The 24389-nt window shown below is 43.7% G+C and overlaps 1 protein-coding gene across 24 annotated transcripts in view; it reads left to right on the forward strand.

Annotated features, from left to right (window-relative positions):
• Positions 1-24389, forward strand: part of LOC147009201 (uncharacterized) — a 315005-nt gene that overhangs the window by 142299 nt on the left and 148317 nt on the right. For 17 of the 24 annotated variants that reach the window (XR_015052783.1, XR_015052784.1, XM_085861564.1 and 14 more), the window contains 4 exons: positions 2279-2353; positions 4509-4631; positions 10320-10463; positions 14072-14215. Coding sequence is in view for 22 of the 24 variants with exons in the window: in XM_085861564.1 (XP_085717690.1) it covers positions 2279-2353; positions 4509-4631; positions 10320-10463; positions 14072-14215 (486 nt within the window). In the remaining 2 variants the exon portion in view is untranslated. Of the gene's footprint in view, positions 1-2278; positions 2354-4508; positions 4632-10319; positions 10464-14071; positions 14216-15485; positions 19913-24389 lie in introns of those variants that run through there. The other 7 variants (XM_085861566.1, XM_085861567.1, XM_085861570.1 and 4 more) reach the window with 6 other exon arrangements.

The raw sequence follows: 24389 nt of genomic DNA on the forward strand, positions 1-24389 counted from the left end.
GTTGTGAGAGATTAAAACCTCTGTGAGCAATTCACAGTAGCAGTTCATAACAGATTCTGCATCCTGCGTGATGAACTAGAGGATAACAACACCTCAGCAGTGTATGACACCTTGATCACGACCGACAAGGAGATTGCTCTTGAAATGCTCCCCAAGGAAAGAAAGAGTGTTGTTGCAATAGCCACCAGCAACAGCATCAACACAGCCAGAGAAACCTTGGAGAAAGAAAGTTGCCATAATGTACAACAACCCCTCCAGCTATGTTCAAAGTATGGATGGCCCAACCAAGGAGTTTTTCACAACAGCAGGAATCCTCCAAGGGGACACCCTTGCACCTTATCTTTTTGTTATAGTTGTGGATTACATTCTCAGGCAGTCAGTAGAGACCATGAAAGAGAAAGGCATTGACATCAAGCCAAAAAGATCAAATGGCGACAGAGATAAGCATCTCACAGACCTTGACGATGCAGATGAGATCGCCTTAACAGCGACACTTTTGAAGGACGCTCAAGACGTTCTAATTTCTGTTGAGGATGCTTCAGCTAAGGTCGGTCTGTTTCTAAATGCCAAGAAAACAGAATACATGAAAGTAAATGAGGATGCTGATCATCTACCAATCTTCTCCAAGGATGGCTCACAACTAAATGAAGTCAAAGACTAAGTACTTAGGGTCTTATGTAGCTGACTCCAAGAAGGACTTCATATCATGCAAAGGTCAAGCCGAGAGTGCATGTAACAGGCTGCAGCACATCTGGCAGTCTAACATTTCAAGATCTACCAAACTTGCATTCTTTAGAGCTTGCGTAGAGAACATACTCTTATATGGATCAGAGACATGGACCATGAAGAAGGCCCTGCAGGACCAGCTTGATGGCACATCTTCTCTGCTTCTTATGAGAGTTCAGAACATCAGCTGGCAGGAACACAGAACAAAATCAGAGATCTACAGAGACATACCACCCATTTCTTCCATTGTAGCTCATCGCAGAACACGATTTGCTGGTCACTGTTTCCATGCCAAAGACCAAATTATATCTGACATGATCTGCTTGAGATTGCCTTGCCCAACCAGAGGAAAAAGGCCACTGAACTACATCGACTGCATAGCAAGGGATATCCAGCATGACATAGCGGACATGCAGACACTGATGATGGACAAATATTCATGGCGCGGCATTGTGAACTCTATCTCGGATGTGTCCGCTGAGTAGTAGTAGTAGTAGTAGTAGTAGTAGTAGTAGTAGTATACACAAGAAGCGATGGGCCAATCGTACCACTCCAAGTTTAGTTTTTGTGGAAAAGCTGAAAGAACATCCACACCCTCCCGGTAATTGAAAACAAGCACACACAAGCAACTTTGACGCAGGAGGAGGCCATTTGGCCCATCAAGCCGAGACAACATCAACACCACATTAATTTAATCAACAACACTGGACTGAGCTCTCGGTCAACAATGGTGGCGTTAATTACATAATCAAACTCCCCACGTAAAACTTACTCCTTTGAAGGTCCTGTCATTGCAGTAAATGGGGTAAAAGAGGGGACTAATGGAGAGTAATAAGAACACGGGATGAGCTGATCTGCACTTCATGATGCTCACGAGCATATGCAGGATCAGCATTGTGGTTTCAAAGTACAACATTGAGAACAATGGGGACAAGGGAAAATTAAATCACAACAGTTGGATAAAAAAAAAGAGAGATTATTTACAATAAACATAATTAACTTTAACATGATTATGAAGACTTTTAATGATAAATGGTCTTTTAAATACTGCATTTTAATTTTTGCATTCAATATTCTTCAATTGAATGGATAAAGCAAAGATTTTAATTCCGATTATTCATTATCTTCCTCGAGTAGTGGAGGACATTTATTAGAATTGAATTCCTGATGTGTTTCTGTCATTAAATAATTAAAATAACTTCAGAGAAAAACGCAAATTCTCTGTGTAAATGTGTGTCGTGTGGCGCATCGGCCTGGTTGGAGAGTGTATTACAAGTTCCAACGGTTTATGATATGTATTTACATTCTAATAATATCTCTGTATGAAAACCTTGATGAATTGAAAACCACTCTGCCAATTTATAGACGTGTTCTTCATGTTATGCACTTGTAAACCGCTGAGTGAAACAAGATTGAAAGTGGTGGTTATACTCTGGGAGTGCATTGGAATGTTCTACTAAGTTGGGATGGCCACCTCCAGCTTAGATTTTTACTTTTGTGTGAAAGTGGTGCATTGTCATAAGTATTTTTTCATGTCCTCTTGTGTTTGCAGATTTTATCGTGAAGGTGAAGGTGGAATCCGAATCCGAGTTTGAGTTTGTGGATGTTTTGGCTTTGCAAGTCAAAGGTCTGAACCACAACTATATTCTACTCCAACATAGTGTTGTCCGAGTGACTTCGAAGGGTTAAAATACATTGATTTATGTTTGAGAATAAGTATGAAGTTAACAACTCTGTGACCAGAAATATGTTTGTTTTAATCGTAACATAGCCATATCATCTCCACTCACAATGCTTGTGTCTAAAACCACTTTTCCAAAATCCCTGTTTATTGTCCTTCCCCTTGTAATCTGTCCTTTATGCTCTTTTAAAAGATCGCAGCCTTGCAAGTGGACAAAGGCCCGAGTTGAGGCGCTCTTGCGAAATGCCTGGAACATTTGAGTCAAGCCAAGAAGCTAAGGGGTGGGGTTTAGACTCGGGAGATTGCTGAATGGCCAATGAGCTCAGAGCAGGCAAAGCTTATTGACGTCACAGGATGGGGTGAAAGCAGAACTGCTAAAAAGCACAGAGTGTGTTCAGACACCAGAAAGATGAGGACCTGCAAGAAAGAGGAAGTCTACACCATATGAGAGAGACTGAGACAGAGCTTGTGATCTTCCACTCCTCATCTCTCTTCTCTCGTCTCCCTCCCTGCGCTGCACTTCGCCCTGTAACATACCGACCCACATGATGATTGTTCCCTGCTCGCCTCCTCTTTCGATCCACTCCAAAAGTGCGAATGCCAGTGGACTTGACGTGCCTAAACAGGCGACAGTGGAGTACGTATCCTGTGCCTTCTCCATTCTCGTCCTCTCCATCTACGATTGTAACCTTAATTTAGATAATTAAGGTTCCCGTCTGTTTCACCCCAGGGGCGTGTATTTCAATTGTATAAACACATACTGACTATTACGAGGGCATACTGAAAAGTAATCCCCTTCTCTTTTTTTCTCCTGCCATCTTGACGAACGCGGCACTGAGACACGTGTCGGAATCAAGAAACTTCACAACCAGTGACGGTCCTGTGCAGCCACCAATTCACGTGGTTGTTTGGCCCAGACTTCGTCTAGTTTCAGATGAGGGGGAACACCAGAGGAGACATACTTAACCTATCTAACACTAATTTAGGCCAAGCAACCCTCCCCTCCCACAAGTGAGTTATTCCTCAGACAACATCACTCTGAACACAGATTAAAACAATGAATTATGTTAAACCCCACATGCACACAGACCATGCAAAACCTTACTTTGAACTGTTCTGCCCCCCTCTCCCCCCTTCATTTGAATGACTGTTAAAATAAACCTGTAAATGTTGCCTTTAATTACTTTAAACATTATTAATTTATTTTATTTTCTAATTGTGGAAAAGCAGGTCACATGACTTGTTATCTCACCGAGAACGTAGTTCCGGCGAGCTTATGGGATGGTGCATCCTCCGTCCATCCGTCTGTCCACAAACACTTACAATTTCTTCTCTGAAACTCCACACACAGTTTTGATGAAATTTCACCGCAACCTTTATTGCCTGGAATGTACCAAAACAAATGGTAGTCCAAGAAGGAACCTGAAGAAGCAAAGAGCAAATATGGAGTCATCAGGAGGAACCTGGACAAGATTCGGGTTTCAGCCGCTACTCCACCAACCCTCAAACCCATCGAAAGTTTGTTCATGGCATTGAAATATATATATATATATATATATATATATATATTTATATATTTTGGGCCCAAAAGGAGGTCTATGGGGGTTACCCCCAAAATAGGTGGTTTTTTTTTTCTCAGAAACTACACATGCAATTTCGATTAAACTTGATTACGACCTTCATCACCGGTGATGTACCAAAGTTTGTTCACTGTATAAAAAAAAAAAAAAAAAAAAAAAAAAAAAATCCACAGGTATTTACTTTCTTCTGTGTTAAATATTTTGTGGGTTATCCACACCTTCCAACGGTTGCTTAGTTTTCTTATCCAGCCGCTACCAGGTGAGCGCCCAGGGGTATTGTCCCTATTTTAAAAAAAATTACGTATATGTCTACTCTCGAAGCTTTGGTGCTGAAGGAAGGAAGGACGGGGGAGGTGGGGCATTGGTTCTTCTCGACATCTTTGTTCATAACATGCAAAACCTGATTTCTGGTTTTAATAATGAATAAATATAAATTTCATATTTTATATATTTATTTTGATTTGGATTCACTTGTTAATGCGTTTCCTTTCCCGAATTGACTGACATGATATTGTTTGTAGATGAAACTCATCCAATGAAGAAGGAATGTTTCCAAAGTGATGGTCTTCAAACTTTCTTGGAAGTGTTGAGCAAAGACCGTGTAAAGCAAGAACCGTGTGATTATCCTGCTCCATTGCTGGAAAGTAAGTCAAACTTATCACTCTCCATTATTTATTTTATTATGTTTGCTTTCTCGTTAAACTTCTGAACACAAACCAGACGCAGTTGTAAATTTTCTTAAACAGGGTGAAGCTCATGCCATTCCCAAACATTGCTAAAGAGGAACTTTAGCTGGGATCCAATGAAAGTTCAATACACGAAACAAAACTAATTCTTCTTGACTGAGGAAGGAGTTTGTACGACGGAGGATGCCCAGTCGGTGACTGGATTTAGAGGCCATCTTTGAAATGTGGTTTGCCCAAGAAAGATCATGGCTGATGGAGTGACACCCAAGAGTTTGAATGACTTTGGCCTGAAAGGCGATCTTGTGAAAGGCCTGGAACCTTCCGGTCAAGCTGAGAAGCTTTGGCGTGGGGTTGAGGCTCGGGAGACGGCTGAATGGCCAATGAGCTCCAAGCAGTTGAAGCTTATTGATCTCACAGGACAGATCGAAAGCAGAGCTGCTAAAAAGTACAGAGGGTGTTGAGACACCAGAAAGACAAGGACCCGCAAGAAAGAGGAGGACCGACATCAAATAGAGAGAGGTGAGAGGGAGGTGAGAAAGAGAGGGAGGAAAGAAAGAGAGGGAGGCGAGAATGAGAGATGGCAAGAAAGAGAGGGAGGCGAGAATGAGAGATGGCAAGAAAGAGAGGGAGGCGAGAGGCAGTGAGTGAGAGGGAGGCGAGAGGCAGTGAGTGAGAGGGAGGCGAGAGGCAGTGAGTGAGTGAGAGGGAGGTGAGAGGCAGTGAGTGAGTGAGAGGGAGGCGAGAGGCAGTGAGTGAGTGAGAGGGAGGCGAGAGGCAGTGAGTGAGTGAGAGGGAGGCGAGAGGGAGTGAGTGAGTGAGAGGGAGGCGAGAGGCAGTGAGTGAGTGAGAGGGAGGCGAGAGGCAGTGAGTGAGAGGGAGGCGAGAGGCAGTGAGTGAGAGGGAGGCGAGAGGCAGTGAGTGAGAGGGAGGCGAGAGGCAGTGAGTGAGAGGGAGGCGAGAGGCAGTGAGTGAGAGGGAGGCGAGAGGCAGTGAGTGAGAGGGAGGCGAGAGGCAGTGAGTGAGAGGGAGGCGAGAGGCAGTGAGTGAGAGGGAGGCGAGAGGCAGTGAGTGAGAGGGAGGCGAGAGGCAGTGAGTGAGAGGGAGGCGAGAGGCAGTGAGTGAGAGGGAGGCGAGAGGCAGTGAGTGAGAGGGAGGCGAGAGGGAGTGAGTGAGAGGGAGGCGAGAGGGAGTGAGTGAGAGGGAGGCGAGAGGGAGTGAGTGAGAGGGAGGCGAGAGGCAGTGAGTGAGTGAGAGGGAGGCGAGAGGCAGTGAGTGAGTGAGAGGGAGGCGAGAGGCAGTGAGTGAGTGAGAGGGAGGCGAGAGGCAGTGAGTGAGTGAGAGGGAGGCGAGAGGCAGTGAGTGAGTGAGAGGGAGGCGAGAGGCAGTGAGTGAGAGGGAGGCGAGAGGCAGTGAGTGAGAGGGAGGCGAGAGGCAGTGAGTGAGAGGGAGGCGAGAGGCAGTGAGTGAGAGGGAGGCGAGAGGCAGTGAGTGAGAGGGAGGCGAGAGGCAGTGAGTGAGAGGGAGGCGAGAGGGAGTGAGTGAGAGGGAGGCGAGAGGCAGTGAGTGAGAGGGAGGCGAGAGGGAGGTGAGAGTGAGTGAGAGGGGGTGGGAGTGAGTGAGTGAGTGAGGGAAGAGAGAGAGAACAAACTTGTGAACTGCCACACCTCATCACTATTCTCTTGTCTCCCTCTCTGAGCTGCACTTTGCCCTGTGACACACTGACCCAGATGATGATGGTTCTCTGCTCGCTTCCCACGTCGATCCACTCCAGGAGTGCGAACCCCAGTGGACTTGATGTGCCTAAACGGGCCACAATAAAATACTTGTGCTGTGCCCTCTCCATTCTCGTCCTCTCCTTCAAATTAAGATTGAAGTCTTAATTTAGATAATTCATGTTCCCGTCCGTTTGATCCCCAGAAGCGTGTATTTCAATTGTATTCTGACTATTACGAGGGCGTACACAAAGGTAATCAATCCTCTCCTATTATTTTTCTCCCAAACAAGTAAAGATATTCGAATGAAACGAAGACAGAAATTTACATCAATCTTTATTCTCCCACAGTGCATATTTATTTATCAACATTATCACCACTGCGGTACACACATTGCCACCAACATTCGTGTAGTTCCGTGATGCCATCACAATAGATCTGTGCGCCCTGCTGACTTAACAGTTGCTTCACAGCAGCCATGACATCATCGTCAAAAGAAAAATATTTTCCACCAAGGTGTTCCTTAAGTTCTGGGAAGAGATGAAAATCTGACGGAGCCAAGACAGGCTGGTGATCCTTTCTAGCGGTATTCCATTGAACGTCTTCCTCTCAGGATTGTAATGGTGCATCAAACTCTTATCTCTAGTTCTCTCATCTGCAGTTAGTCATCCCAACTATATTATCTCCAGCACTTCACAGCACTGACAATGTTGTGCTGGCCTCTGCTGTCTTGACAAGAGCAGCACAAAGCCATCTCATGTCAGAAACAAGAAACTTCGCAACCACTAATGGCCCCATTGACATGGCTGCTTGGCCCGGACCTAGTCCACTTTCTTACCCTATCTAACAGGAAGTTAGGCCTAGCCTGGGCACTCCCCCCCCCTGCCCCCAAATAATACAGTAAATTGTGTTCTCTTCTTATGGTATCCAAGGCAATCTCCACTCATGGCTCACCGACTTCCTCTCCTGTCACAGTCAACGCGTGCCTCTTAATGTAATTCTCTCATCCCTCTTCCCATGCAGGCTGTAGTTCCTCAAGGCAGTGTTCTTCGCCCTGTGCTTTTTTGGTTTTCATCATTGATCTCTCTGATTCCCTGGAAAATCTTCTTTATCTCTAACCTCTTTATCTATTTTTATCTAAAATCCTCTTTATCTTTATCTCTAATGACTCCCTCCTCTGCTAAACAATCTCTCATCCCTCAGATAGACAGGCAGCAGTCTCTTCACTCTCTGCAGACCTGGATAAAATCACAAGCTGGTCAAACACTTGGAATATGTCTTTCAACCTTCTCCCGTCCAAAGGCGAAACCTAGTAAACTCATTTTTTGATCAAAACTGAGCTTATACTAATTTTGGAGCTACTAGGTTATCGGCTTCATGTTAGTGTATAAGTTATTGTAATTTGTTCCCTACGTAAGCTTGTACGCTCATGGCAGGACCTAGCAACTCCTACAGAATTCGGTAAATACCACAAAAAAACCTAGATACGGCTTTAATATATATCTTCTCGATATATATTAAATAATAAAGATAATATATTTCTCGATATATATATATCTCTATATAAAGATAATATATATCTTTAATCTTCTCGAATGGATACGGCTTTCATATATATAAAAGCAGTTTTTCTTTGTTTTCTCAAAATCAATTAGAAGTGAGTTACGAGGTTCTGCCTTTGGACGGGAGTCTTGACAAATCTCACACCCTCACCATATCTCTCTGAACGGACCATCTGGAACTCTCCCCCTCCCCCCCATCTACTTTCTCAACAATCCCCTTGAAGAAGTCTTCAAGCTTTTTGGTCTCACTATCTGCCACGATCTTTCCTGAAAAAGCCACATCTTCAACCTGGCTTCCAAAACCAGTCACTGACTGAGCATCCTACGTCGTGCAAGGTCCTTCCTTGGCACACCTGAGCTTCTACCCATTTACAAAGCTTTCATCTGCAGTCTGATGGAGTACTGCTCCTCCCTCTGGAGTGGTGCTTTGCCTCTCACCGAGCTCGACTTCACGCTGTGGAAACCAAGGCTTTTGGGATCAATGGTATCTCCCGCGATGAAACTGAGTCTTTGGGTCTCTCACTCTCTCACCGGAGGCAGGTCGGTGGTCCTTCTGTCTTCTACCATCTCCTCTCCAGCCTTGCCCCCTCTGCTCTGTCTGTGACCTGTACCCCCTATATTCCCTCAGGGTGCTCAAGGTCTGCAAAAAACCTCCTTCTGGTGAAACTACCAAAATCAAGAGTCGCTGCTCACCTTCACTCTTTCAAACCTCTTTTTTCCTTCCTCGAGAACAAACTCTCTTCAATCCCACTCCTCACTCCAGGCCTTTTGTTATTATTTTGTGTTTCCCTCTCCTGCCCCTCTTTTGTCCTGCCTTGTTATATGTTTCTGTGTTTTAGTTCTTACATGAGCCTCGACTTGGTGTACAAAATAAAAAAAGCCCCACAGGCACACAGACCATGCAAAACCTTACTTCTGTTACCCCCGCTCCCACCCACTTTCCCTCCCTCATTTGAATTACTGTAAAAATCAACCTGTAAATGGTGCCTTGAATTATTTTAAGGATTATTAATTATATATTTTTTAAATGTGGAAAAGCAGGTCACATGACTTGTTTTGAAAGTTTTATGCCTAATCTCTATGCTTTGGTGCTGAAGGAAGGGAGGACTGAAGGAATCCAAACCTTGGCATCCATCTGGGGAGGATCCAGTCCATCTGGGGAGGATGTCGGAGAGAACAAGCTGCGGTGTATCGTTTGGGAATGTCAACATCTCTGACCTTGATTTTGCAGATGATGCAGTCATCTTTGTAGAGACTCTGAATATCCTTTTGGGGGCTCTCGAGGTGCTGAATGAGGAGTCTGAGCCACTGGGATTATGGGTTTCCTGGGTCAAAACGAAGATCCAGGCTTTCAATGACATCTTGGACGCTGCTATCCTGTCTGTACCTGTTTGTGGCGAGGATGTTGAGGTCACGGAGAGATTCACTTACCTTTGCAGTGATATTCATGTCTCTGCTGGCTGTGAGCCAGAGGTCAATAGACGTCTGGGTAGGGCCTGGGGAGTCATGGATTCACTGGATCATGGGGTGTGGCGCTGTCGGTATCTGTTCGGGAGGATGAAAGTCCGAGTCTTCAGGTCCTTGGTGCTTCCAGTCTTGCTCTATTGATGTGAGATTTGGACTCTGACCAGGGATCTGAGACTGAGACTCAATTCCTTTGGTACCAGGTCTCTTCAGAGAATCCTTGGCTATCGCTGGTCAGACTTTGTGTCCAACGAGCGGTTGCTGAGAGAGACTGAAATGAGATTTGTTACCTGCATCGTCCGTGAGTGTCAGCTGCCGCTGTATGGACATGTGGCTCATTTTCCTGACGCTGATCCTGCTCACCAGATTCTCTCAGCGAGGGAGCCTCGTGAGTGGAGGAGGCCAATGGGCTGACCACGTGTTCATGGTTGCAGCAGGTTGATCAGCATCTCAAGGAGATGGGGATGGCCAGACGGAGGCCCCTGGAGGGGATGCAGAAACGCGCTGCTCCGGTGCATGCTCCCATACCTGACGTGATCTGAAGGGAGGACGTGGGGCAGGGGGGGAGGTGGGTGGTGTGCGGGGTTACAAAACCAGGAATGTTGGGGATTTGGGTGTCCAGACACTCTTTTTGGTTTTTGGAAGATGCTCATCCACAATTTGAAAAGTAATTTTATGATTCGGTGAAAGTAAAACCATTTACAATTTTATTTTGCCAAACGGCAAGGTGTTTGAGAGTGAAGCTTCTCTGATCTGCTTATCCAGCAGTGTTTTGAGTTGGCTTGTTTTGTTTTTGACATTTGTGCTTGTCTTGTCAAAAAGTTCTGATTTTATTTATTTATTTTGGTTTGGATTCTCTTGTTAATGCATTTCCCTTCCCAAATGGACTGACATGATATTATTTGCAGATGAAGCTCATCCAGTGAAGATAGAATGTGTCCAAAGTGATGTTCTTCAGACTGTGCCGGAGGTTTTGAGCAAAGACCGTGTAAAGCAAGAACCGTGTGATTCTCCTCTGAAGAAGCCCAACGATGCTGCTGCTTTGCTGGAAAGTAAGACAAACTCATCACTCTCCATTTCTACTCTCGCCAAAGCAGATGGTATTGCATTTGGGTCTGTTTGTCTGTCTGTCTCTCTGTTTGTCAGCACAGAAGTTTCGTGTTTTTCTCTGCAAGCGCAAGTCGGATTGGTACGAAATTTTCACCTTTGGTGCAACTACTTATGTAGAATGTTAGAATGATAATTTTGATGTCATATGTCATGTGATGTGGCAGCCATATTGGAAAAACGAAAAAACTTTGGACCTCTATCTCTGAAACAGCACCAAGGAAAAAATTGAAACTTGGCACGTAGCAAGTACTCATGGGAAATGAGTGTGATTTTTATTTTTTAATGACATCACAGGTGCCATCGTTATTTTATAATTGCATATGTGGAACATCACATCTGATCAGTTTGAAAATTTTTGAGGGTCATCTAGGGATAAAATGGTCCACAGAAAAAAAATTTCATGACTTCATCGGTCATGTGATTCAGCAGCCATATTTGCTTTTTAAGAAAAAAAAAACCTTAAAAAAATCTCCTCTGAAGTGACAACAGATCGAGGTGAAACTTTACACGTATGACCGCCTGTCCATATGTGTGAACAAAAGGTGACTAGCACTTGGAATACTGTGTGATTCTCATATGATGTCATTGGTCACATGGTTTGGCGGCCATATTGAATTTACCCAAAAACCGAGAAAAATACACCACTCAAAAGACATTCTGGCAGGGTTCTGCAATCTCTGATTGCTCTTTTTCTTGTTTATTTTATGTTTGTTTTCTCATCAAACTTGTGAACAAAAACCTGGCGCAGCTGAAATTTTCTTAAACAGGGTGAACTCACATTGCTAACGAGAAACTGTAACAGGGATTCAATGAAAGTTCAATGCACTAAACGAATGCTTCTTGACTAAGGAAGGACTTTGTACGATGGAGGATGCCCATTCGGTGACTGGCTTTGCAGGCCATCTTTGAAATGTGGTTTGCCCAAGAATGATAATTGGCTGATAGTGAGACCCAAGAGTTTGAATGAATTAACTTCCTCATGAGCATTGCAAAGAAAATAGATGGGAGGGTTTGCCAAATGGTCTTTTTGGAGACAGAGGAGAGTGTGAAATATATCACAATTGAAAGACATACAGTATTCCAAGTGCTCTTCACCATCATCTCAGATCATCCTAAATCCAAAACCATGCTATTTTCCTCACACACCCCCACCCCACCCAATCTCTCCTTCCAAATTTTCAGTTTTCCCTCTTGAGAGATTCCTCCTCTGTCCATCTTTGTCCACCTCCTACCCCCATTCCTCTCCCATATCCTTTGCTTATCCAAGTCTCTCTATCTTGCCCTTCTACTCTGCTATTGTTGTTCCCCCCTCTCTCTACTGTTCCTTTTGCATCATGTTGCTTGCTGATCTGTACAGTGTATGAGCTCTTCCATGAGCCTCTACTTAGCACACAAAAAAAGGATTTATTACAATGAGAAACGGGGTTGGGGAGAAGAGAAGAGAAGAGAACACGGCTGCAAGCAGCCATACAGATGGTCGCCAATAAAACTAAAATATATCCCTTGCGTGGTCTCCTCTGGCAAGACGCGTGGCCTCCGATGCTCATCTCCCATGCGGCCCACATGGACTTGCATGTCCCTCCATCGCTGGAGCCACGTTGGAGACTCCTGGTGCTGCAGAACAGAAGTTTACACACAAAGAATGTAAAGAAAGGGGGGTTGAGATGTGGGGCTGAGACAAACATAGGGGCATGGGAAACAAGCGATTCAACACTTTAATTCGACACTGTCTCATTAATAACAATAAATTACATCATGCTTAAACTGACATGTACAATGAAATAACTAGTATAAACAATACCCAATTACCCCAAGGGATTTCTGTAACACTATGTTTGCTTTACTGAAGAGAAAGGTAAAGAAGGTGAAAAGGAGGGTCAGGATGAAGGAGAACAGGAAGAACCCTCTGACAGTTTTTTTAAATTTTAATTTGTCAAGGCTCGTGGGAGAGCTAGAATACAGAACGGATGAGGACATAACACAACAAAAGGAACAGCAGGAGTAGGGAGAAACACTAACAGTAGGGCAGAGGGAGAAAATAGACGGAAACGGACAAACGGGTAACAGGAAACGATGAGGGGTATGGGAGAATGCAAGGGATGGACGAGATGGATACAGAAGCCAAATTTTGGGAGGAGTAGGGGGGTGGTTTAACAGGTGAAGAAAATATCATGGTTTGGATGGGATGTGATTTGAGATGTTGGTGAACAGTTGCCTTGAAGACCTGAAGGGAAGAATGAAATTGAAGTGTCTGGAAGTTGGTTCCACAGGCGGGAAAAAGAGAAACAAATGAGTGGAGGTGTGCAGTTGTTCTGGATTTTGGCGGTTGCTGGTGGACCACGTGTGTCCTGCAGATAGCTGGGAGACACAAAGCACAGAAAGGACACAGGATGCAAGACCATAAAGAGGTGGAACAAGACAGAGAGACCACCAACCTCTCAGTGATAACGAAGTGATTTCAATGATCTTGAAGGGCTTGGTTTATGCGGCGTCAAGCTGAGCAACGTGTGAGGCAGGGGCACCAGCCCAGAGGGGAGAGCAGTACTCCATCAAGCTGGTGATGAAAGCCTTGCAGGTGGATCGGAGCTCAGGGGTGCCAAGGAAGGGCTTTGCGTGACAGAGGATTCCCAGTGGCTTCTTCCTGGTTTAACACACTCATGTGGCGGTGTAAGTTCTTAATAATGGGTTAATTGTGCACTCTCTTGTTTTGGAAATATAACTTTGTGTAACACACTCATGTGGCTTTGTAGGCCAACTGTGAAATGTGGCTTGCTTTCGAGAGATCATGGCTGAGTGACACCCAAGAGTTTGAGTGATTGAACTTCTTCGAGAGGGTTGTTGAGAAGGTATGTGGGAGGGTTTGCGGTATGGTCCTGTCAGAGAGGGAGAGGGAGAGTGAGTGTGTGGATTTCTCAGGATTAAAATATTTTGTTGCCGTTCTGCGAAGCTGGCGCTCCACCAAGGCAATGGCACACAACATAAAGTGGTCCAGAGACAGTTATTTCATTAGCATTCGTTTAAGATAGCCCTTCCCTTTTGTGTCGTGGGTTTATGGGTCATCTGCGTTACGTGGGCTTTTAGGCAGATCTTTATTTCCATTCTTTATCTATTTTGTTTACTTTGCTACACACAGGAGCCTTCCTTTCATTCATGCATGCTCACAAAGCAAGAGAGTATCTCATTAGCATATGTGCGTCCTGTTGCATTCAAACCTTGCGTGCCGTTACCAACGGACACTTCACTTTGTGTAACACTTCACTTCTCGTGTCTAGTTTGGAGCGCAAGCGTGCGCCGGAGTGCAAGCGTTCCTGAGAAGAGCTCTCAATGAGAGTTGTACTGTCATATACTCCAATCGTCTGCAGAGAATTACTGCAGGAAAGGAATGTTTTTTTTTCTGGAGAGACATTTGTTTTTACTCGTTTTCTGATTTGTTGCTGGTATTGTTTTGGAGGTTTGGCCCGGTGGTACTTCAAAGTACTGTATACACGATGTTTGCTTTTGAATGCACTCAGTTTTACCTTCAATTAATCGATTTTCTCATGATTTGCAGGTGAAGTTCATCAATTGAAAACAGAAAAATTTCAAGATGATGTTCTTCAGAATTCCCAGGATGCTTTGAGTAATCGGCACATAAAGCAAGAACCCTGTGACTCTCTTCCGAGGGAGACCAGCAATACTGTGCAGCCATTGAAAAGTAAGTAGAGCCGAGCACCGAATATATCACCACTTTACTCATTTCGTTTGTTCTCTTTGTGATATGAAGATGAAATTTAAAATCCTGCCAAACAACGGATGCATTTTATCTTTGTGTGCTCAGGAAGGTTTGTTGATGTAAGCTATAAAATGAACCAGAGTTGGTGTCAAAGCCACCCAATGCTCGCCTGTTTATACATTTATCGTTTTTAAAAGACTCGTGTAATAATTGATATTTTTTTAATAAAGCATTGCAGTGAAGTCTGATCCAAATAATTTTAAAGCAATATATGTATTTGTATATTGTAATCAGTAACAAGAGCGCAAGTGAACACAATATATGCCCGAACAAGGAGGTATATGCAGAATTGTGCTACTACATGGAAAACAGCATCCTGGTTGCCATGGCAACCACTTTAGATGACGAACGTAGGTCGCGACACACCGTCTCCACAGTCTGTACCTATGTACCAAATATGAAACGTGAAAGTTGAAAACTTTGGGAGTTAGAGTGCGGACAGGAACAGACAGACGGACGGACAGACGACCGGTATCACATAATACGCCCCGATATATATATATATATATATATATATATATATATATATATATATATATATATATATATATATATATATATATATATATCGGGCGTATGAAAAATAGTGTGGTAGATAAAAACATTAGAAAGGAAAAAAAACTTGCACCAAAAACTTTAACATTTTCACGCTCACGCTCACGCCGGGGGTATCGCTATAGCTCTCTGTTCTTCGAACAGGCGAGCTAAAAAATCACTTGCTCTGTGATGAAATTTTGAGCATACACGTGAACTTTGAGTTTACAAAGACTGTTACATAATTCCAAGCTGTTAATATTGAAATGAAACCACGACAAACATCAGTTGAATTTGGTGTGACAAGTGAAAGTTTGAAAGTCAAACTTGTGACTCTCTAATCCAATGGTTCTCAACCTGGGGATCACGAGATTGTTTTCGGGGGTCGCGGGAAGGTTGTCAAAACAAATATATCATAAAGAAATTCATAAATATTTTTTGAAAATGATTTTTCAATTAAATCTCCCATACCAATGTTATAATGTAGTCATTATGAAACAGATTTGAGCAGCAAGTGAAATTAGTGTGTGTGTGTGTGTGTGTGTGTGTGTGTGTCTGTGTGTGTGTGTGTGTGTCTGTGTGTGTGTGTGTGTGTGTGTGTGTGTGTGTGTGTGTGTGTCTGTGTGTGTGTGTGTGTGTGTGTGTGTGTGTGTTAGAGAGAGAGAGAGAGAGAGAGAAGCACAGTGACGGGTGCTGAAAGTCAATGTTAGCGCTCGCTAACTACTGCAAGGTGGCTGAATATGGATCGGTTGCTTGTCAAAAAACGTCTGCCAGCTCAAGATGCGGACCAAGACGACACATGTGAAGGTGGGCCAACTGTTACAAGTTCAACTGAAAAACGTAAGGCGCCGGCGGCAGATTTGGCCTCCAACAAGCGTCGGAAATATCAGACTCACTTTCTGCAGTACGGATTCACATGCCTAGCCAAAAATGAAGTGGAATATCCACAGTGTGTTCTTTGTTCAGAAGTGCTTGCTCACGAAAGCTTGAAACCAGTGAAATTGAAGAGACATTTACAAACCAAACACCCATCCTACATTGACAAACCATTCGATTTTTTTCGTCGTAAGGAGGGAGAACTACAGAGCCAAAAGACGACTGTACGTGAGCACTCTACAATCCCTGTCAAAGCCCTGTTGGCTTCATATGAAGTGGCATACCTGGTTGCTCAATCCAAAAAGCCCCATACTATTGCAGAGAGCCTGATCTGCCCAGCAGCGATTGCAATGACCAGAGCTATTCATGGTGAAAAAATAGCCAGCACACTTGAGACTATTCCACTGTCTAATGACACAATGGCGAGGCGCATTGGTGAAATGGCCAACGACATTAAAGAGCAGCTCATTGACCGAGTGAAGAAAAGTGGAAGATTTTCCCTCCAAATTGACGAAACAACGGATGTTTCCAGTGATGCACAGTTACTTGTTTTTGCAAGATACAGCTACGAGGGGAAAATGTATGAGGATATGTTGTTTTGCTCGACACTTGAAGGAACTTGCACTGATCGTGACATTTTTAACAAACTGGACAGTAAAATGCGTGAGGAGGGGCTAAGTTGGGAAAATTGCATCTCTGTGTGCACAGATGGAGCTGGCACCATGCAGGGGACAAGAAGGGGACTGAAAGCTAAAGTTTTGGAAGTGGCGCCGCATGTCAAATTCACTCATTGCATTATTCACAGAGAGGCCCTCGCCAGCAAGAACCTCGAGCCACAACTCCGTAATATTCTCCAAACAGCAATTAAAATGGTGAAGTTCATCAAATCCCATCCGGTGAATAACAGACTGTTTGCCACACTCTGCCAGGAAATGGGATCGGAACACGAATCTCTACTATTTCACACAGAGGTCAGATGGCTATCACAGGGGAAAGTTTTAACCAGACTGTTTGAACTGCGTGAGGAGGTTCGCATTTTCCTCTCGGATTGCGGCTCTCCCCTCACTGACTACCTGACCGACCCCACATGGGTTACTGGCCTTGCATATCTGGCAGGCATATTTGATAAACTGAACAGTCTAAACTTGTCTCTCCAAGGCCCAAACACCAATGTCCTCACGCTTTCTGACAAGGTTACAGCGTTTACTAAGAAGCTTGAGCGGTGGGCAGCGCGAGTCGAAGAAGGCAGTCTGGAAATGTTCCCTGAGCTCGAGGACTTCATGGACAAATTTGACATAAGCATCCAAACAATAAAAGGACTGATTGCTACTCACCTCAGAAGCCTGCTTGGCCACTTCAATAGGTACTTCCCAAAAGATGACAACCCAGAGAGAAACGACTGGATACGCCAGCCTTTCATCACCTCATCTGCCCGACACCTGTCATCGGAGCTTGAGGATGCGCTCTTGGACCTCTCCTCTGACCGCACATTAAAGACCGCTTTTGCCTCATCCACACTGGAGGAATTCTGGCTGTCAGTGGCCGCAGAATACCCAGGACTATCAAAGGCTGCAATTGATATACTTATTCCATTTGGATCTACATACCTTTGTGAGAAGACCTTTTCCTCACTGACATTTATCAAGAACAAATACAGATCATGGCTCATTAGAGTTGAGGATGATCTTCGTGTTGCAGTCTCCAGCTTAAAACCAAGAATACAGCTGCTTTGTTCAAAGAAACAGGCCCAGCCATCCCACTAACATGAGTAAGTGAATACTATCTGACAATACAAGCCTGCGCCTTTACAGATGTAACTGTTAAAAAAAAGTATTATTGTGTGTTATTGTGTTCAATTATTGTGAGTCAGTATTATCTGAATTATTGTGTTCAATCTGAAAAAAAATGAAACTGAAAACCCATTGAGAATCGTTGTTATAAAGGGGAAAATGCAAAATGAGATGAATGATAATTAATAGGCTACAAGCCGACAACAGGCATAACTGTTATATTATTGATAAATTTATTGATATTGAGTAGACTACAATACCTGTGAATGAACTGAGAATAATAAGCCTGTAGGGACACTGAGAGGTATTTGCACTGTGCTTAAAGCTGTTTTGCAGGCCCAGCTATATGAGAATGAATGATAATAGCCTATTGCCATCAGCTTGTAAAGCAGTCCTGTTGCCTCCTTCACAACGAGTTGTGCTATCGGATCTTGAATAAAATTTAAAACTGTACTTAAAGCCAAATTGATTTAGTTTTTGTTTTGTTGTTTTGTTTTTTTTGTGTATCTTTGGTCAGTAATGCAAGGTTTGTGTATGTCTGGTCGCTGTCATGTGTGATAGTAACCTCTGTCTGCAGAAGAGGGTCGCTCAATCTACCAGTCTGTGTCCCGTGCATAAATAGGCTGGCTACATACCGCTCTTTGCAATTACAGAAGCCTTTTTACCCCTCAGCCCGAATTGGCTAAGGGGTATTGTCGTCATAGGCGTTGTCCGGGCGGGCGGGCGTCCGTCTGTCAACTTTTGGTTTCCGTCAATTTCGAGAACGCCTTGTCCGATTAAATCCATTTTTGCAAGGTGTGTTGGGGTTGAGTAGAGGAAGGTTGCTTTCGAAAATGGGCACGCTGAGATTTTCAATGTGGCCTTCATGGCAGCCATCTTGAAATTGCGTGCGTGTGTGCGTGTGTGTGCCTGTTGTTGTTGTGTGATATAATGGGGGTGTTTAGAGGAAGGTTCCTTTCGATATTCAGCGCAATCCGATATCCAATATGGCGGCTAGAGCAGCCATATTGAATTTGGTTTCCGGACAATAACTTGAGAACGGCTTCACACATTGATTTTATTCTGGCGAGGTATAATGGGGTTGAGTAGAGGAAGGTTCCTTTCCAAAATGGCCATGCTGCGATTTTCACTGTGGCCGCCACGGCAGCCATCTTGAAATTGGTTTCCGTCAATTTCGAGGAGAACGCCTTGTCCGATTAAATCCATTTTCGCTGGGTGTGTTGGGGTTGAGTAGAGGAAGGTTCCTTTTGAAAATGGGCATGCTGCGATTTTCAATATGGCCACCATCTTGAAATTTATTTGCGTCAAGGGGCTGGGGGGTTACGCCCGCTATGCGGTGCTATTTTTTTAATGAATGTGGCTGGCTGTTTTTACTGTTATACATCAGAGTGTAAATAATGAATTTGTGATGCCAGTTTAGTTTAGTTCTGGTTAGTTTTAACAGCTGGCAGTACCGAGGCGTTGACCAATGTGCTCCAGGCACTGTGGATTTTTTTATGCGCTCTGTGACGTCACTGCAGTGTGTTTCAAGTGCGAGTCAGGAGGGGGGTCACGAACCCCAACTTAAATTTTTTTGGGGGGTCACAGCTCCAAAAGGTTGAGAACCACTACTCTAATCCTTCGACACAAGAGGTGCGTTCAAGATTGTTGCACAATGCTACACAATTCAGTTGCAATCAATCCGTTTGAGATCATTTGACCGAGTTGCACATCAATGCATTCATGTACACCATAATCGTGAGACATTCGAGTGATATTACGCTGCATTGCACGAGACTACGGTTTTGGGTACATTTCTGTGCACCTCTGCATTTCGAGGCTTTGTATGTCATCCACAAAAATAAAGATGCAATGGCTTTTTTTTCCATACAAGATGAAGGCTCGTGGTCTTTGTGGCCGAGGTGACAGAGGTTAAAAAAACAACGGACTGACAGTGGGGTAAGAGTTGGACACAGTAATGGATGGGATTAACGAACAGGACATGAGGGGTGGAGACACAAAAACGTGGTTTTAAAAGGGTTCAGGGGTTCGGCAGAGTTTAAGGTTACCTCTAAAACTTTGCCGTTTTGGAAACTGTTGATATTGTTATTATAGTCGTTGACTGTCTGAATAACTCCAGAGGACCACAACGAGTCTTTAAAGACCACGACCGCTTTTCGTACTGCGAACCTCGAGCTGGCGTCAGGTCAAAAGCTGTGTTACTGTTACCATTGAGGTTCGCGTTACAAATGGGGAATTGTGCCGGCTGTCACGTAACAGATTGTAATTGATTGGCCGGGTCTCCCTTCTCACACAATTGATGCGTCAGAGCCCAGATCCCGGATGGCATCTTGGGATTGGTTCTGTGGTGTGGTTTGTTGGGATACTGTGGGTTTTGGCTTGGTGTGAGGACTTACTACATATTAATTACTCGCAAATATCACTCATTACTTTGCTGATGGGAATGCTTGAAGGGAAGGGGGAGAGAGAGAGAGAGGGATGGGGGGACGGAGAGAGGGAGGGGGGACGGAGAGAGGGAGGAGGAGCAAGGAGGGGTGGAAAAGTGAGGAGGGATGGGGGAAGGGAAGGCAGCGTGAGGTGAGAGGAAGGGAAGGTAGACATGCGGTGGAGTGTTAATTACGATTCATACTGTTTCATCAAAACGCTAAATTGTTTAAAAAGATTGTCGTACATGGGAAAGCAGCTACTAGTATTGAATGATCCAACTATTGATTCCAATTGGGAAATGAAGCAATTAATCAGACAACTCAGAATAGCGGGAAAAGACAAGAGGGGTAGACGAGGAGGAAGACATATCTGATGAAAGATTGGTATTGTCATTGGTAACAGGAGTACCAATGAGAGATTGTGTAAACCCAGAGTGCGGTGCTTGGTTCTAGTCAGTGTACAGCCAATGAACAAATCTGCTCATCCTCTTTGCTGAGGGTTTTTATGATGAATGCCAGATTGATTGTGTAAAGAACAGATTAATTAAGTGTCCAATTAAAGACAGTGACATTGACATTGCTGCGCTAACATAAACTTGGCAAATGCCTGACATTTCAGATGAACAATTGACACTTGATGACTATCTCATATTCACAACCCATCACCACATCCATTGTGGTGGTGGAGTCCCATTGCCTGTGAAGAAAGACTTCCCAGTTTATACTCTACCCATGATTTTGGTTCCCACTGAAATTGAATGTGCATGCTTAAGAGTAAGACCACACAGGCTGCCCAGGTTGATATCAAGTATAGTTGTCTGTCTCGTGTATATCCCCCCAGGGTCCACACATCATGCTACCTTGATTGATCACTTATGCCTGGCGCTGGCTTAATGATTAGGGTGGTGGGCTTGGGATCCTCGGGTCCCCATTTGAAATCCCGCTTGACCGTTGAATTAATACCAGGAGGGGTTGACTCAGCCTGTCATCCTTCCGAGGTCGGCTAAATGAGTACCAGCTTGCTTGGATTATTGAGCCATTCGAGTATCCTGCGTTGGAGTGGCGACCCATCCAGGATTGTGCCCAATAGGCCAGGAGACTGCTTCGGCAGCACCAACGCTCTGCATAGAGTTTGGTCCCAATGGATTTGGATTTTTTGGGGGGATTGATCACTTAACTACCACAATTGATATGCAAGCCACCATGTATGTAGATTGTGGATATGTTATCTTGGGTGACTTTAACAGAGTAGATGTCGACCCGTTATTGAGGGTACATTGTCTTAAACAGGTGGTAGATAAACCCACTAGAGGTGATGCTGTACTCGATTTGTTTCTTACCAATGTTCATTCACATTACATGAGACCGGAGATCATGTCTCCGATGGGATTTAGTTACCATAACACGGTTTTGTGGATTCCCAAAAACGGGATGAAGGCTTGTAGCAAGGTATTTTGTACACATTTAGGACACGGGGAACCAAAAAATCAGTCATTGTACGATTAAGTTTTGCATATCATTTGTTAGCCAACATCATAGGGATTCAGGATCTATTTTGGCAGAGCTTAATTCTTCCTCTTTCTATTGCTCTGACAGGGTCAAAGTTGGTTATGAATTATCTGTATCAAGGAACCACTTGTATCATTCTAAAATTGGTCTGATGGCTTAGATATGTATTATACACTAATTGGAAACTACATATATGGAGAATATTTGGTTTACCTGATATTTGACCTTGAGCAAAGAAGTCAAGGTCATATGAAATTATCAAATTGATCAGTGTTCATTCAGGTCATAAATATATATGCACATAAACTTAACCATCGAAAAATACATGCTGTGATGAACCAAACTAACATCTTAGGAGTAAAAGTGCAGATTTCTTAAAAACGTTACGTACTTCCTAACGACCTTTGATGTTCTATATACTGTACACAAACTGGCCTTTGGTATTTATTTTTATATCATAGGGCCATCTTGGTAAACTTATTCTATGGTTATAAAATCAAGCTTGCCAGTAATTTTGTAGCAGCTTGGTAAATGCAATTTGCTACGTACTTCCTAACATTTTTGACCCAAACATGGAAGTGAACCGAAAAACTGGTATGTAGTAATGATCCATGTTGAAACTTGCCATTTTAAATCATCACTTTATGCAAAAGTAAATTGGTATTTAAGATGTTCTATCAGATGCATTTCAAATTTCTGGAATAATCTGAGATTTTGCAAAATCTGAGATTTTACACATTTGAAGGTGCCAAGATATGCAGAAGGTCATAATAAATGTACTGTTTCGAGGAATTGTTCTATTCTTATGTATAATGATGTATATCAAACAAAAAAAAATGCATTTTCAACCATTTTGGACAACATATATACAATCATACATGTAACCCATTTCTAAAAAATGAGCTATAAAAATGGAAAAAAATAGCCTGTGTTTGGATAAAAAACATGCTTTGTAAGCAACTATATCCATAGGACCCATAGCAAAGTATACATTTTCTGAAAGCACAGACTCTTGGGCATTATATAACATTAAGATTGTTTATCTTATTAAAACTTGGTTCAATTTCTAAGCTTTCTCCTCATTTAGGACCACAGTGTACACAATACCATGCTACAAGCCTGAAGAGAGTTAACAGGGTCATCAGGATGAGTTTGGGCAATGTATTACATCGAAGACTTGGGATGAGGTTCTAGCAGCACCGGATACCCAATTGAAGTCGTTTCCTTCTACAAGTCACTCCAAGAGGTTGTTGATAAATGTTTTCCATAAAAATTGGCCAAATTACTTATGGCTGATAAACCCTGGATGAGGGCAGGAGTGAAAGCATCGCCAGGAAGCGTTTGCAAGTGGCTCGGTGACCCAATCCGTCCATCCATTGGGACCATACTCTGTGCAGAGCGTTTGTGCCGCCTAAGCAGTCGACTTGGCTATTGGACACAATCCTGGATGGGCTGCAATCAATCCACTCTGACACAGTATACCAGCATTCTGGCATTCATTTTGCTGACCTCGGAAGGATGACAGGTCGAGTTAACCCAACCTGGTATTAATTCAACAGCTGAGCGGGATTTGAACTCAGGACCCTAGGATCCCAAGCCCACCACCCTGACCATTAAGCCAACACCAGGCATAGTGACCCAATGGTGATATTATAAGAACTTGGCTGCAAAGAAGATTACTCAGGCTTCAGCAAACTTCTATGAGAATTCACTGGGTGACCTAAGGGCATCTGATCCTTTGAGGTGGCATCGTGGCATCCAGATGCTTGCTCACAGGCTCCGGGTACCTTCTCCTATCACTGTACCAACAATTCCTGAAGGTACTGATGAACAAATAGCGAATGCAATCAACCACAAATTTTCTTCGACATCACAAAGCCGACCACCCCGACTTGTTCACGAACTTCCATCATATCTCCCTGCTGAAGAACCACCTCAAGTTGAAGTGTGGGAGATATACCATGAATTGATCAAGAGTAATGCAAGGAAAGCCATTGGCGTTGATGACGTTCCAAACAGACTTCTCAAGGATTTTGCATGTGAACTCAGTATTCCCATCACTGATATATTCAATTCATCGTTGAGTCAAGGCAAACTTCCACAAATCTGGAGAGACGCTGATGTGGTTCCTGCACCGAAGGAAAAGCCGGCTGTTCTCAAAAAGTTGAGACCAGTATCCCTAACTTCCCAGTGCGTGAAGGTTTGTGAGGGATTTGTTGCCAGATGGATGCAGGAAGATATGATACCCAATATTGATAGACATCAGTACAGGAGTCTTAATGAGTCTTCAATCACACATTGTTTGGTTGAAATGCTGCATGAATTCTATAAGGGCTCTGATAAAACTGACACCATTGGGAATCTCGTTATTACAGACTTCTCCGAAGCTTTCAACTCCATCGATCATACCATTGTTGCCACAAAACTCATCAACTTAGGAGTCAGAAGAGAAATTATCCCATGGATAGCAGATTTTCGAACAAACAGATGACAAGGCACTCTATCTAACTGGAAGTCCTTGAGCTGTGGAGTTCCACAGGGAACAAAGTTTTGTCCTCTGGCAAAACTTGCAATGGATTCGACAGAGTTGTAGCAATAGAGGAAGTATGTCGACGATTCAAGTATCGGAGAGGTGAGATCATCAAAAGCCTACTCTACAATACAAAACGCCGTTACCGAATTGATTGAATGGGTTGATGAGAACCATCTTCACCTGAATACAGATAAGCAACACCCGGACAAGTCCAAAGACAAATACAAACATGTCCAGAGCCAAGCCATCAGGAGAAAACTCCCCTCCAGACCAAACACTGCCCGGACAGGTCTGGAAGGGGGGGGGGGAGGGAGAGAGACAAAGAGAGAGGGGGGCAGGGAGAGGCAGGCTGGCTTTGGAGTTGTGGAGCGAACGCACACACAAATATATATATATATATATATATATATATATATATATATATATAT

This window comes from Eptatretus burgeri, chromosome 17 (assembly GCF_056783735.1).
Source record: "Eptatretus burgeri isolate ZD-2024b chromosome 17, Ebu_testis_v1, whole genome shotgun sequence".
NCBI lineage: Eukaryota > Metazoa > Chordata > Myxini > Myxiniformes > Myxinidae > Eptatretus > Eptatretus burgeri.